The sequence below is a fragment of the Primulina tabacum genome, chromosome 4 (genome assembly GCF_025594145.1).
Source record: "Primulina tabacum isolate GXHZ01 chromosome 4, ASM2559414v2, whole genome shotgun sequence".
Taxonomy (NCBI): Eukaryota; Viridiplantae; Streptophyta; class Magnoliopsida; order Lamiales; family Gesneriaceae; genus Primulina; species Primulina tabacum.
In genome coordinates this window covers 42,386,889-42,402,930 of record NC_134553.1, presented here as the reverse complement: position 1 = coordinate 42,402,930, position 16,042 = coordinate 42,386,889, and the positions used below count along the sequence as shown (strand labels likewise).

The window sequence follows — 16,042 nt, the reverse complement described above, 5'->3', positions numbered from 1 at the left end:
TTCATGAAGTAGTCAGAATCCCGATTCACTAAAACTTTCCAAGAAAGACCAAAAAATTAAACATAAAACAATCTAAGTATCTAATAACTCTTCATCCACCCCTTCAACAGAATCACGAACAAAATAAAATCCTACGAATATCCGATTAAGAAGTACAAGAAAATTACTGCCAAACAAAAAAAACAAATCCCGGGAATGGTAAAAACTAGAAAATGCTCACATGCGCTTCAAACATGTCGAAGTATGAAGCCGGATCGTTCAAATCGATGTACTTCGCGATGCAAAATTATTCAGAACTAGTGATCGGTGCTGAAAACAAGCCATTAACGGGTACAGAGTCGATGAATTCAATAGTAGCGTGAGGCGTCGTGAGATACTGAATTAATTGATTGATTAACTGGAAAATGGGGAAGAATTTTCTTCGTTTTCCTCCTCGTGTGAAACGGTGCTGGCAGTATCCAGGTTGCGACTGAGAGAATAGACATGGAGCCGGATCCTTTGGGGGGTTGAAATGGGGAAAATAATGTAGTGGGTCGGTTCGGGTACATTCGGGTCGGGTGACATTGTTTGACCCACAATCTTTTTGCCCGTTATTCGAGGATCAATTTAGTACATACATGTGCAATTACAAATTTCTAAGCAACTCGAATTAAAATTAATATTAACAATATATTATCGATATAATTAAGAATTGGAATCAAAGTAAATCTGATACGTGGCGTTGTTTTATCAAATTTTTCTTTAGTGGCTTTTGCACATATGAAATTTATTGGTTTCCAGCCTATATACCATCTTCAACTCATACTGAGCTAAGAAAAGGAAGAATTTAAATTCCAAAATAATAATGAATATAAGATTCTTATTTGAAACTTTTACAAAACATAAAAGGATTTATTAATGATATACCAAAGAAATTAAACAACAAAGGATTTTACTGAGATCCCATATAATCATACATTCATAAAAATCACCCATAAACGCCTTAAACGCCATTTCTCGGCTAAGCAAGCTGAAGGGCTACAACATGAATTTATTTTTCTTGGTTAAACTCGAACCTTGTGTTTACCATTTCCTGGTTCATCTTTTTACCTTATGTTCTAACCAAATACTCTTATATTACATTAAATTCCAAAAATCTAAATAAATCTTTTTTATCTCAATCTGATTCCAGTGAAAATCAATTTATCCATCTAATAAAGATGCATGATGCACAAGATCCAGATGATGATATTCCTCAACTCTCTCAAATTGATGATATTTTTGAGAATTTGAAAAATTCTATAAAAGACAATATTAAAGATGACTAAATTATTCATTTTTAATTATGATCGTTAGAAGTGGAATCCCACTATTCAGAGTTGGTGGAATAACACATCATGGTATATCGTGACAAAAGTGAGTGGCATATCACTATAGACTTTTTGAATTTTGTAACCATGTTACTTTTTGCTTTAATAAAGCATTTTACTATTTATATTTTGAGATGGAATCCGGGGTTTCATGTCCGGCTCTTCTATCTATTTATAGGTTCATTCTGTGTTCTTAGAGAACACGGTCGAGTTTGCTCCCCTCTATTCTCTCTTGTAAACAACCCTTCTGAAGTATATCAATAAAAGTTCCAAGTTCTGAACACAACTTTGTAAGTTTATATTGTTTTTATTTTCAGTTTATATTTACTGTTTAAAAATTTTATTCCATAGATTAGCCTAAATGACAGGCTAAAATATTCGTGCTAAATTATTACATTACTATGACATGATCTATATTTATTTGTATCTTGGAATTAAATTGAGATAATAAAAGATTTATTTAAATTTTTGAAATTTAATGTAATATAAGAGTCTTTGGTTAGAACATAAGGTAAAAAGATGAACCAGAAAATGGTAAACACAAGGTTCGAGTTTAACCAAGAAAAATAAATTCATGTTGTAGCCCTTCAGCCTGCTTAGCCGAGAAATGGCGTTTAAGGCATTTATGGGTGATTTTTATGAATTTATGATTCTGAGGTGGACCTCGGTAAAATCCTCTATTGTTTAATTTCTTTGGTATATCTTTCATAAATCCTTTTATGTTTTGTAAATGTTCCAAATAAGAATCTTATATTCTTTATTATTCTGGAATTTAAATTCTTCATTTTCTTAGCTCAGTATGAGTTGAAGATGGTATATAGGCTGGAAACCAATAAATTCCATGTGTGCGAAAGCCACTAAGGAAAAATTTGGTAAAACAACGCCACGTATCAGATTCACTTTGATTCCAAGCCTCAGATGGTATCAGAGCCATGGAAATAGTCTGGTTAATAATTTAGCACTTTTATTCAATGAATATTTTTGGTATGAAAGAAACCGTTCAAAACAGTTTAAATGAAGAATATGATTTACCTGAAAATTTGGATTTATTGAATAAATGGACTATTCCTAATATGGAATCTAAAATGATCTATAAGTTAGGAACCTTTGAAAAAATTGGTTTTAAACAAGTAGTTAAAACTACAGAATCTTCAGTACCTCTTTCATAATGATGAAATGATAATTAGATTGTTAAATAATAAAGATATTTTGCCTTATAGGAAAAATTATAGATTTATTCATATAGGTTTAATTCAAATTGCCTTTAGACCTTTAATTTTAGAAGGTTTACCAGAAAGCTTTATAGCAGCTTTAAGAGATGGTAGAAATTTGAATTGGAAACAATCCCTTATGGGAATAATTCAATCTAGTCTGGCACATGGTCCAATATATTTTTATGTTTATCCTAATTTATCTTTATCAATGTCTTATATAAATATATTAGATTCTTTAACATTAAATATTAAAACACATGGTTATAATTATACTCCTGGAACAGAAGTTATATGTATCTGTTATCGTATTTATTATAAACCATTATTTAAACTGAATCTTATGTGTAAAAGAATAGATAAAAAATTAAATAAAACTATTCTTATAGAAACTAATTTTAATATATCTAATATTATAACTCGTAGATCTATAAAATGGGAAGAAATTGAATTTTCAGAAAACTGGATAATTGAACAAGCTGTTCCTAGAAATCCTATAATAAATAGGGATTTACAACAAGTTATACAAAATAATGAAGGATCTGTTCAAATACAGTTCAATAATGAACAAAGAAGATTATTACCATCTTCTATCTATGCTGGATCAAGATCTAATCATTCTTTTATTTCACCTTTAGATTATATGGTGGATTTTCATCAAACTTCTAGAGCTTCTACTTCTCAGATAAGAGAAGATGTAGAGTCTTCTGTATAAGATACAGTAGAAAAATTAATCATTAATCAAAACAATATTGTTCATAAAAGTAACTTTCAAAAAGTTAAAGAAATTGATACAGTTTCGAAAATGAATTTTAGTATTTAATGGATAGTAAACCAAAAATTAATTTTACTAAAGGATCTCTTGCTAGAGCAAAGATCAATGCAGAATTTTATTTACCCAAATGGGAATCTTTCAGAGATTGGTACTTTAAAAGTTTCTCTGAAGAAGAATTTGAATATATTGTTTCGGAATTTTATAAATATTATGAAACCAGAATAAATTGATACATTTTGTTCCTTGGTTTTTTAAAACATTTATTATAGATTATATTTCTATTCTTGAAAAAAATTATAAACTTTTTTCTGGACAGATTCAAAAATCTGTTTATCCTCCTCAACAATCTTTTATTATAGAAAAAAATAATAAAATTTTAAATTTTACTGCTTTTTCAAAATTATTTGACAATGATATGTTACAAATAACTGTTAAACATATAAACCAGATAATTGAAAAACAGAATTATACAAATTTATATCCTACGATAATAGGAGAAGAAATAGTTTCTCTTAAAGATAGAATTGATAAAATAATTTTAATCATTAATCAAATTAAACCAGATGTTCATATACAAACAAAAAAAGATAATAATATTGTTTCTATTGCTACTTCTTCTATTCAATCCCCTCCAGATATAAAAGATTTTAAATTTAAATATTATGTTTCTGATATAGAAAAACTATCAGAAGAAAATTTTAAAAATCTTAATTTAAATACTCTTAATGAATAGTTTGAAAATATTGATAATCATTCTGATGAAGAAATCAATAAAATTAAATGGGCAGATAAACCTACCCAACATAAATATTACTATGATAGACCTACTCCTATGGATATTCTTATTGAAGAACAATAATATATTTTTGCTAATAGTTATAATGGGAAAGAAAAGACATTTATCTGAAAGACAAAAGGAGAAAAAGAAGAAAAAAAATAAAGCCGTGATTTATGGAAAGCAGAAAAGTATAAAAACAAAAACAAATTAATAATTTGTAGAAAATGTAAAAAGCCATGACATTATGCTAATCAATGTTGGGCTAAAAACAAAATTAATAATTTAGATATAGATGAAAATCTAAAAGAAACATTATTTAAAATAATAATTGATTCAAATCAGGATTCTGATAGTGAAACTGAGAATTCTTTAGAATCATATAATTCAGAAGAAATTATAGATAATGAATCAGATATTTCTGATTTAGAAGAATGTAATAATTGTTTACAAGGAAAATCTTGTATTAATCCTATAGAGGAAAATAATAATAAAAATGATGAATTTTATAAAATCATGTCTCAATTTCAAGATTTAAATATAAATGTTTTGACAAATAATAATATTTTAGAATTCCTTAAAATGATTAAGGATCCAATATTAAAATTTACAGTTATAGATCAAATGGAAAATACTGCTTCTATGATGAAACTTAAAATTAATAACTTATTATATGTTAAAACCTGTATTTTAAAATTTAAGTTTCATTAAATTATAAAATTATGTTATTTTAGTATTGTTTGTTTATATTTAATTGTCTTACTAAATATTTTTTATTTTCAGGTTTTCTACGTGTTAGTTGAATAATGATAACTTTCGGAATCCTTGAGAAATTATCTACAACTTTGCAGAAGACATGATTGCCTAAAAAGATCCTTAAGATGATCAAATTGTGCAAATATCAAAAGGAGGACAAATTTACTTTTACTATGACCAGCATATAGTAAAAATATCATAACTATTTCAATATTTAACCAAATGAGGTGAACCAAGTAGCCAAATTCATCTACAGACAATTTCCCACATGTTTGCCATTTTGAGCAGAGTCAAATTCGGTGATTAAAGTCATGGAACAAAGCATTGAAAGAAGGGACATGGAATTGAACTTGGAGGAGACAAAGAATATACTATTGCAACTACATGGCATTAATAAAAATTTTGACTCTTTCTCTCATTTGGCCTATAAATAGAGGCCTTGTGCTAACTTGAAAATCATTCTATCTCATTGTAAAATATAGTGTGAGTGTGTATCAAAGTTCTAAGTTCCAATATATTTTCTTTCATGTTCTCAACTATGAGTGATATTTTAGTGTTGATCAAAAGTAATTTTATGACAAGCTAAATCTATTATGTCAAGGTGAAGAGGATGCATTCTTGGTGAAGTAAGATTGTTTATATTTTGTATATTCTTTCTTTATTTCTTTTCATTTAGCTAACTTATTTTTATTGTAGGTATAAAAATGAATTATTTGTTGTTATCAATTTACATCAAATGCTTGATACCATTAAAGTGGTTATCTTGATTTGTTGTTTAATTTTGATACAATAAATATTTCATCACTTATTATTATATATATATAGATGATAGCGTGGCTCTGCCGGTTGTTCTAAATGAAATATTATGATTAAATACTAACATCTAACAATCTAACATTTATTTTATCGCAACTAACTTTTATTTTTCGCATCTAACTTTTACTTTATCGCAACTAACTTTTACTTTACCGCAACTAACTTATTAAATCAATATATTTCATTTAGGCAATAGTGTGGCTCTGCCGGTTGTTCTAAATGAAATATAATGATTTAATTTAACATTTAGTTTATGCAATTATTTATTTATATAGTCATAATTATAATCATAGGTACCATATATAAAATATCGGTTAATTCGGTATTTTCTATAGTGGAACTATATTATATTATGTGTGTGTTTAATTTTTTGGAACCATTATTTATGGTGGTTTCTTTTGTTTTACTTTTAGTTAAACAATATTACATAAACCAAGAATAAATCCTCAAGTCTTGACAAAGTTTATAATTTGTAAACTTAATTCTTGCATTTGGTAATCTATAAATTAATAAATTTAAACTCAAAATAACCTCTCTGTGGATCGATCTCGTAGTTACGAATTATATTATTTGCAGACAACCTACACTTGGGTGAATTATTATTTAAGTAGTAGCAAGTTTTTGGCGCCGTTGCCGGGGAGGTATAAATTAAGTTTATATTTGTTAATTATGTTTTATTTATAAGTATTGTGTTGTTTTTTTTTTTTGTATGAGTATTTGGAGTCGAAAAAAAGTGGTAGACTTATTCGAGTATCTGAAAATAATTTAAACATGGATGATAATTCAAATAATCAAGATAATAATAATAATAATAATAATAATCAAGAACATGATCAATTAATAACACTTAGGCACCATATGAACTGTATTAGAACTAGTGCCCCATCTTGTTTAGTTTTTCCTCCTGATGCATCTAATTTCAACTTCAAACCTCAAATTATTCAACTTTTACCAAATTTTCATGGTTTAGATTCTGAAAATCCATATTTGCATCTAAGAGAATTTGAGGAAGTTTGTAACACTTATAATTATCAAAATTTTAGCATGGATATAGTTCGATTAAAGCTTTTCCCTTTTTTCTTTAAAAGATAAAGCTAAAACATGGCTACAAAATTTAAGATCAAGTTCAATAAGATCATGGGAAGAAATGCAACAACAATTTCTCAAAAAGTTTTTCCCTTCCCATAGAACAAACTCTTTTAAAAGACAAATTACAACTTTTTCTCAAAAACAAGGAGAAACGTTTTATCAATGTTGGGATAGATATAAAGAATTACTTAATACATGCCCACATCATGGTTTTGAAACATGGAGAATAGTTTCTCACTTTTATGAAAGTCTAATACCTAAAGATAGGCAAATGATAGAATTCATGTGTAATGGAACTTTTGAAGATAAAAACCCAAATGAAGCTATGGAATATTTGGATTCATTAGCAGAAAATGCTCAAAATTGGGATAATATAGGCACAATAGAACCACCAACAACTAAAAACAATAATTCAACAAATGAGGGTGGTATCTATAATCTTAAAGATGATGTAGATATTCAAGCTAAACTTGCATCTTTAGTAAGAAAAATTGAGTCATTAGAAATGAAAAAGAGTGGTCAATTAAAAAGTATTCAAGAAATTGTTTGTCATATATGTGATACACAAGATCATGCTACAAAAGATTGTCCAACATTACCTTCATTTAAAGAATGTCTCCATGAACAAGCAAATTATGTTAACAATTATAAAAAACCAATACTAGATCCTTTTTCACCATCATAAAATCCTGGATGGAAAAATCATCCTAATTTTAGTTGGAGGAATGATAATAATGCACAACCGTCACAACAATATTTTCAAAATAACCAAAATCATCAAGGTTATATTCCTTATGTTACACCTCCAAGAAAAAACTTTGAAGATGTAATTCATGCATTTATCCAAAAGCAAGAGTCTATCAATATTCAAAACAGTCAATCTATGAGTGATTTGAAAGAAACTCTTGCAAAATTTGCATCTGCACTTAATATTCATGAAAAAAAGAAAATTTCCATCTCAACCTCAACCTAATCCTAAAAATCAAAATCAAGAATTAAAAAATGAAAAAATTGATCAAATAAAATCTGTTATTACCCTTAGAAGTGGTAAAATAGTTAATGATCCATATATTAATGAAAACAATGATCATTTAAAATCAAAGAGTAAGGATGATAATCCTGATACTTTTGAGAATGATGATACCTTAAATTTTAAAAATAATATGGTGAATGATAAATCATCTGAAATAGTAAATAAGTCAAATAAACCTCCACCATTTCCTCATACATTAACAAATCATAAAAAACAAAAAAGTGATTCTGATATCTATGAAGTTTTTAAACAAATGAAAATAAATATTCCATTATTAGATGCTATTAAACAAGTACCTTCTTATGCAAAATTTTTAAAAGACTTATGTACTGTAAAGAGAAAATTGCATGTGAAGAAAAAAGCATTCTTGGCTGAACAAGTAAGTTCTATTCTTCAAAATAATTCTAGTTTAAAATATAAAGATCCTGGTTGTCCAACAATTTCATGTATTATTGGAGAAAATAAAATTAAAAAAGCTTTGTTGGATTTGGGAGCAAGTGTGAATTTACTTCCTTATTCAGTTTATGAAAAACTTAATTTAGGAGAATTAAAACCCACTTCTGTTACTCTCTTACTGGCGGATAGGTCAATCAAAATACCTAGAGGTATTGTAGAAGATGTGTTGGTTCAAGTTGATAAATTCATATATCCTGTAGATTTTATTGTTTTGGATACACAACCAATAGAAGTACATAATGAAATTTCAGTAATTGGGACGACCATTTCTAGCAACTTCAAATGCTTTAATTAATTGTCGAAATGGAATAATGAAATTGTCTTTTGGAAATATGACTCTAGAACTTAATGTGTTCAATTTATGTAAACAACCAAGTATTAATGAAAATGAATATGATAATGAAATTGAAACAATTGTGGAAGAAAATATAAAAGAAGAAAACTTAAATCAACAATCTGAAGTTTTTTCAATAGAAAGTTTTGAGTCTAAAAATAATTTTAAAGAAGATGATAATACAAAACTTGAATTAAAAGTTTTACCATTAGAATTGAAATATGTATTTCTTGGTGAAAATAAAACATTTCCTGTTGTAATTTCTTCCACTCTTTTGCCAAATCAAGAAGAAGATTTGATTAAATTACTTAAAAAATATAAAAATGCAATTGGATGGACTTTGAAAGATATAAAAGGTATGAATCCTTTAATTTGTACACATAAAATTCACTTGGAAGAAAATGCTAAAACATATCTACAACCACAAAGAAGGTTAAATCCACATATGAAGGAAGTTGTTAAGAATGAAGTATTAAAACTATTAGACGCTGGAATTATCTATCCAATTTCAGATAGTAAATGGGTAAGTCCAACACAAGTAGTACCTAAAAAGTCCGGCATCACTGTTATAAAAAATGAAAAGGGAGAGTTATTACAAGCTAGGATTCTATCTAGTTGGCGTATGTGTATTGATTATAGAAAATTAAATGATGCAACTAAAAAAGATCATTTCCCACTACCATTTTTAGATCAAATTCTAGAAAAAGTAGCAGGAAATTCTTATTACTGTTTTCTTGATGGGTATTCGGGGTATTATCAAATACCTATATCATTAGAAGATCAAGAAAAAACTACTTTTACTTGTCCTTTCGGAACTTTTGCATTTAAAAGAATGCCATTTGGTTTATGTAATGCTCCGGCTACTTTTCAAAGATGCATGTTAAGTATTTTCAGTGATATGATTGAAGAATATGTAGAAGTTTTTATGGATGATGTAACTGTTTTTGGAAACTCATTTGAAAATTGTCTTAAAAATCTAGAAGAAGTATTAAAAAGATGTGAAGAAAAAAATATTGTTTAAATTGGGAAAAATGTCATTATATGGTTAAATCTGGGATTATTTTAGGGCATGTGATATCTGAAAAAGTAATTGAAGTTGATAAAGCCAAAGTTGATGTTATTGCTAATTTAACATCACCAAAAACGGTCAAAGAAGTTCGATCATTCTTGGGTCATGTAGGATTTTATAGAAGGTTTATAAAAAATTTCAGTATAATATCTAAACCAATTTCAAATCTTTTAACAAAAGATACACAATTTGAATGGACTCAAAAATGTGAAAATGCTTTTAAAAAAATTATTAATCTTTTAGTTACATCACCTATTTTACAACCTTCAGATTGGTCTTTACCATTTGAATTAATGTGTGATGCAAGTGATTATGCTATAGGAGCTGTGTTAGGACAAATAAAAGAAGGAAAACCTTATGCAATCTAATATGCTAGTAGAACCTTAAATAGTGCCCAAATAAATTATTCAACTACTGAAAAAGAATTACTTTCAGTAGTATTTGCATTAGATAAGTTTCGATCTTATTTAATTGGTTCTACTACTATTGTTTACACCGATCATTCTGCCATAAAATATTTATCAAATAAACAAGATGCTAAGCCAAGATTAATACAGTTGATTTTATTGTTACAAGAATTTGATATTATAATTAAAGATAAAAAAGGAAAAAAAAAATGTTGTAGCCGATCATTTATCTAGAATAATGACTGAATCATCTCATAATGAAATACCAATAAATGAAAATTTTTCAGATGATCAGTTGTTTTATGCTACTATTATGCCCTGGTTTGCTAACATTGTAAATTTTCTTGTGACAAATAAAATGCCTTCTCATTGGAATTCACAGGATAAGAATAAATTCTTGATAGAAGTTAAAAAATTTTATTGGGATGATCCTTACTTATTTAAGTATTGTCCTGATCAAATTTTTCGACGATGCATACCCGACAATGAAGTAAGTAATGTTATTAAATTTTGTCATTTTGAAGCATGTGGAGGTCATTTTTCATCCAATAAAACAGCTACAAAAATCTTACAATGTGGATTTTATTGGCCGTCTTTATTCAAAGATACGCATTTATTTTGCAAATCTTGTGAAAACTGTCAGAAGATGGGATCAATTTCAAAACGAAACATGATGCCTTTAAATCCAATCATAATTATTGAAATATTTGATTGTTGGGGGATAGATTTTATGGGTCCATTTCCATTATCTTTTGGATATAAGTACATTTTAGTCGCTGTTGATTATGTTTCAAAATGGATTGAAGCAATTGCATGTAGAACTAATGATCATAAAGTTGTTATAAAATTTTTAAAAGAAAATATTTTTAGCCGATTTGGAATACCTAGAGCAATAATTAGTGATGGGGGAAGTCATTTTATAAATAAATCATTTTCCTCTTTGTTAAGAAAATATGGCATTACACATAAAGTTTCTACCCCATATCATCCTCAAAGTAATGGTCAAGTTGAACTTGCAAATAGAGAAATAAAACAAATTTTAGAAAAAACAGTTAATCCAAATCGAAAAGATTGGTCTTTAAGATTAACTGATGCATTATGGGCATATAGAACTGCATTTAAAACATCATTAGGGATGTCACCATATAGGTTAGTTTTTGGTAAGCATTGTCATTTACCGGTTGAACTTGAACATAAAGCTTATTGGGCAATTAAAGCATTTAATATTAATTTAGATGATGCATCTAAATTAAGAAAATTGCAAATAAATGAACTTGAAAAATTAAGAAATGATGCATATGAAAATTCAAAGATTTATAAAGATAAAACTAAAACCTTTCATGATAAAAATATTATGAGAAAGTCATTTGAAATTGGACAAAAAGTTTTGCTTTATAATTCTGGTTTGCATTTATTTTTAGGTAAACTAAGATCGAGGTGGTCAGGACCATTTATAGTCAAATTTGTTTATCCTCATGGTGCTGTTGATATTGAAAATCCTAAAAATAATGACGTGTTTAAAGTTAATGGGCAAAGACTTAAGCCTTTTATAGAAAATGAAATTCTTAATAATGAGTTTATGCCTTTATATGATCCACAATAGTTGTTTGATATTTTCATTTTGTTTTGCAGATTCTAGTTCATTTCTCGGTTAAGTGGCGGATAACGGTACTCCGTGACTGTTTAAGTCGGTTTCTTTAGTTTTCCCAAAATAATTGAAATATATATAATAATAATAATATGGATGCGTGTATTATGAATCTTCGTAAATATTTTGCTTGTTTACCTGATAATGCGTTGAAAAAAATTTATAAAGCTAGATGTGAGCGGCTAAGGTTGATGATGTCATATGGCATACCGAATGATGTCCGTTTGATAATTGAAGCAAAAGTCCGATTGGTTGGGGAAGCAAGTGAATTAATAATAAGACATATGCCAGGATTTGGTAAAAGCACATATGCCAAAAAGCGAAGAGCTAAACGTATAGGCGGATGTCATAAATGTGCAAGGTGAACTTGTAAAGGAAAATGCAAAAATGTTGGAATGACATCAATGAATAGAGAAGATAAAATTTTATTCATTAAGAATGGTCTGAGTAAAGAGCCTTTGGATAATTTTCTAGAGGTTCTTGATACGCATTCTAGTGGGTACGTGCAAAATGAACTTCTTAAACTATGGTGGCAATTTCAACAGAAGGAATATCAATATGGACGGTGGAATCAGCCTTACAAAGATCTTACTGTAGTAACGCATATCTATTTAGATAAGTAAATATATATACACAATTTAGTCTTGGGAATCTGACGTTAAAAGACCCTATTTGCCAATTTATAAGAAAATTGGATGGGAAGCATATCCTCGACTCATAGAAGGCGTTGAAGCCGTTACTGAACGTAAAATCAGAGGAAGATGTGGGCCACAATCACAACTACGCTGTATATATTTGTTTTAATTTTGTCATTTTTATTTTCTTTTAATAATAATAATTTCCTGTTCAAATATTGACTTTTGGCATGTTACCCTTATAAATTCATATGCTGTGATCTAACAATTACATAAAACATATTTCTCAACATGTCAACGTCCACGGTAAGTAAAATCAAAAATATTTGTGTATTTTGTGGATCTAGTGTAGGAAAAGATTTAATTTATGAAGAAGTAGCAGAAAATCTTGGAATAACACTTGCTAAAAAAAGATTCATTTGATATATGGTGGTGGTGAAGTTGGCCTCATGGGAAAAGTTGCAAAAGCTGCGCATGCAGGTGGAAGTGAAGTTTTAGGCATTATTCCGATTACCTTAGCCAATCTTACAGGACCAACAATAGGAGAAGAAATGAAAGTGGACAACATGTATGAACGAATCACTCAAATGATTGAACATTCAGATGCTTTCATTGCTTTGCCAGGAGGTTTCGGTACTTTGGAAGAAATATTTCATACAGTTTGTTGGGCACAATTAAATATCCACAATAAGCCAATTGGTTTGTTAAATGTTAACAATTATTATGATAAAATGTTATCGTTTCTTGATGATGTTGTGGAACAGGGATTTATTTCATTAGCTTCGCGAAGGATGTTAGTTTATGCTACATGTGAAGGTGAACTTATTGATTTACTGCAAGGATTTAGTCATGAACCAGATCCATCCTTATCTCAACTTAATTGGCCAACATCCAAGAGTAAGAAAAGAAAATTCATGTGATGCTAAACTTGTGATTCAACGGTATGTTTTAATGTTTTTCTTTAAGGTATGAATAATTTCTTCTTCTCCTCTTAGTTTTTTTTATATAAAAAATTAAAATATATACTTATATATAGTAATAATAATAATAATTTTTAGTTCAATGTCGAGTAAGGTGTCAGTAAAATGCATCTGAGACGCATTAGTTAATAATTATTGGAAAATCACAATACACTAGATTTTAATATTCATTATATTCAAAATACAGACTAAAAGAAAAATTAGTTTTTCATATGTACCAATTTATATATATATTTTGATCAATTAATATAAAATATATAATAGATGTGTTCATATATATATATATATATATATATATATATATATATATAATTGTATGTGTTTTCAAATATAATAATTTCTAAAATTTTTATGAGAATATAGTTAAAAGATATGGTTTGTATGGCTGTTAACATGTATAATTGAAAGAATTCTTTTGTAAAAGTATAATATATACTCACACATCTTTTGTGAGTGAGTGGTGAGAAATGAGAAAACAATTAATAAACTTTTATTGATTATTAAAAAATGGTTAATTACAAGAATATAACTCCCCTAAAAAAAATATTTATTGAAAAAATAAAAAAAAAGAATTAAATATATAACGGACTGCAAAATACTTTATTCATTGTAATTTTTTAGATTTGATTAATGTACTATCAATGTGTTCTAAAACATCAATATTGTGTTAAAAAAAAACAAACAAACAAAAAGATTTGTTTGTGCTAGATAAGTTTCAAAGGTAGTCGGATGTATCCGTTATAGAAATGTTTATATACATAAATATATATATATATATATATATATATTATGATAGAATGTTTGGATAAAAAAATTTTATGTTATTGTAAAATTTTGCAGTCACATTATTTAAAAAAAACCAATAAGCTAAAAAAAAAAAGGGGATTTTATTCTTTGTAAATTTTCCTATTTTATTTTCAATATTAATTTAATTAATTGTCTGCTTTAATACTTAGTCTTTTTCAATGAGAGTTAATATTCATTCCAACTCCATGAGTGAAAACTAGTTATTCCTTAAACATTTTGACCTGAAAGAATATATCGAGTTGAGGCTTTTACAATAATATTCCTGATATTATACATATTATGGTGGGTGGTGTGAATTATCTTTTTGACTATATTATTATAAAAAATTTAGAAATTTAAAAAAAAAATTATATATATATATTGTTACTTTATATATTATGTAAAAATAAAAATAATAATAAAAACACATCTAATTATAGATTATTATATTAAACGAAAAAATATATATATATATATATATATATATATAAATCGGTATATGATTTTATTTTTAATGAATATGTTTGTATTTGAATATATAAAAGGAATAAAGAATCTAGGTTGTGATTTTCCGATAAATTTTATTACTAAGGGACAAGTAATAAGATAGTGTGGGATGTGATGAAACTTAAAATTAATAATTTATTATATGTTAAAACCTGTATTTTAAAATTTAAGTTTCATTAAAATTATAAAATTATGTTATTTTAGTATTGTTTGTTTATATTTAATTGTCTTACTAAATATGTTTTATTTTCAGGTTTTCTACGTGTTGGTAGAATAATGATAACTCAAGCTAGAAAATTCAAATAGAGGTGACTCAAACATGTTCGGAATTCTTGAGAAATTATCTACAACTTTGCAGAAGACATGATTGCCTAAAAAGATCCTTAAGATGATCAAATTGTGCAAATATCAAAAGGAGGACGAATTTACTTTTACTATGACCAGCATATAGTAAAAATATCATAACTATTTCAATATTTAACCAAATGAGGTGAACCAAGTGGCCAAATTCATCTACAGACAATTCCCCACATGTTTTCCATTTTGAGCAGAGTCAAATTCGGTGATTAAAGTCATGGAACAAAGCATTGAAAGAAAGGACATGGAATTGAACTTGGAGGAGACAAAGAATATACTATTGCAACTACATGGCATTAATAAACATTTTGACCATTTCTCTCATTTGGCCTATAAATAGAGGCCTTGTGCTAGCTTGAGAATAATTCTATCTCATTGTAAAATATAGTGTGAGTGTGTATCAAAGTTCTGAGTTCCAATATATTTTCTTTCATGTTCTCAACTATGAGTGATATTTTAGTGTTGATCAAAAGTAATTTTATGGCAAGCTAAATCTATTATGTCAAGGTGAAGAGGATGCATTCTTGGTGAAGTAAGATTGTTTATATTTTGTATATTCTTTCTTTATTTCTTTTCATTTAGCTGACTTATTTTTATTGTAGGTATAAAAATGAATTATTTGTTGTTATCAATTTACATCAAATGCTTGATACCATTAAAGTGGTTATCTTGATTTGTTGTTTAATTTTGATACAATAAATATTTCATCAATTATTATTATATATATATATATATATTTATATAATAATATCATAATATTTCATTTAGACGATAGCGTGGCTCTGCCGGTTGTTCTAAATGAAATATTATGATTTAATACTAACATCTAACAATCTAACATTTACTTTATCGCAACTAACTTTTATTTTTCGCATCTAACTTTTACTTTATCGCAACTAACATTTACTTTATCGCAACTAACATTTACTTTATCGCAACTAACTTTTATTTTACCGCAACTAACTTATTAAATCAATATATTTCATTTAGGCAATAGCGTGGCTCTGCCGGTTGTTCTAAATGAAATATAATGATTTAATTTAACATTTACTTTATGCA

General features: G+C 27.4%; 1 protein-coding gene and 1 non-coding gene across 2 annotated transcripts in view; both read right to left on the bottom strand.

Annotated features, from left to right (window-relative positions):
* LOC142543300 (uncharacterized) overlaps nt 1-477 on the bottom strand; it is an 89,573-nt gene extending 89,096 nt beyond the window's left edge. The window contains exon 1 of the mRNA XM_075650479.1: nt 221-477. Coding sequence (XP_075506594.1) covers nt 221-235 — 15 coding nt within the window. The 5' untranslated portion in view covers nt 236-477. The remainder of the gene's footprint in view (nt 1-220) is intronic.
* Nucleotides 478-6,873: 6,396 nt separating this feature from the next.
* LOC142544007 (small nucleolar RNA R71) lies at nt 6,874-6,984 on the bottom strand. The gene has a single exon (XR_012819976.1). It is a non-coding gene; the product is annotated as a small nucleolar RNA R71 (small nucleolar RNA).
* Between the last annotated feature and the right edge of the window lie 9,058 nt (nt 6,985-16,042).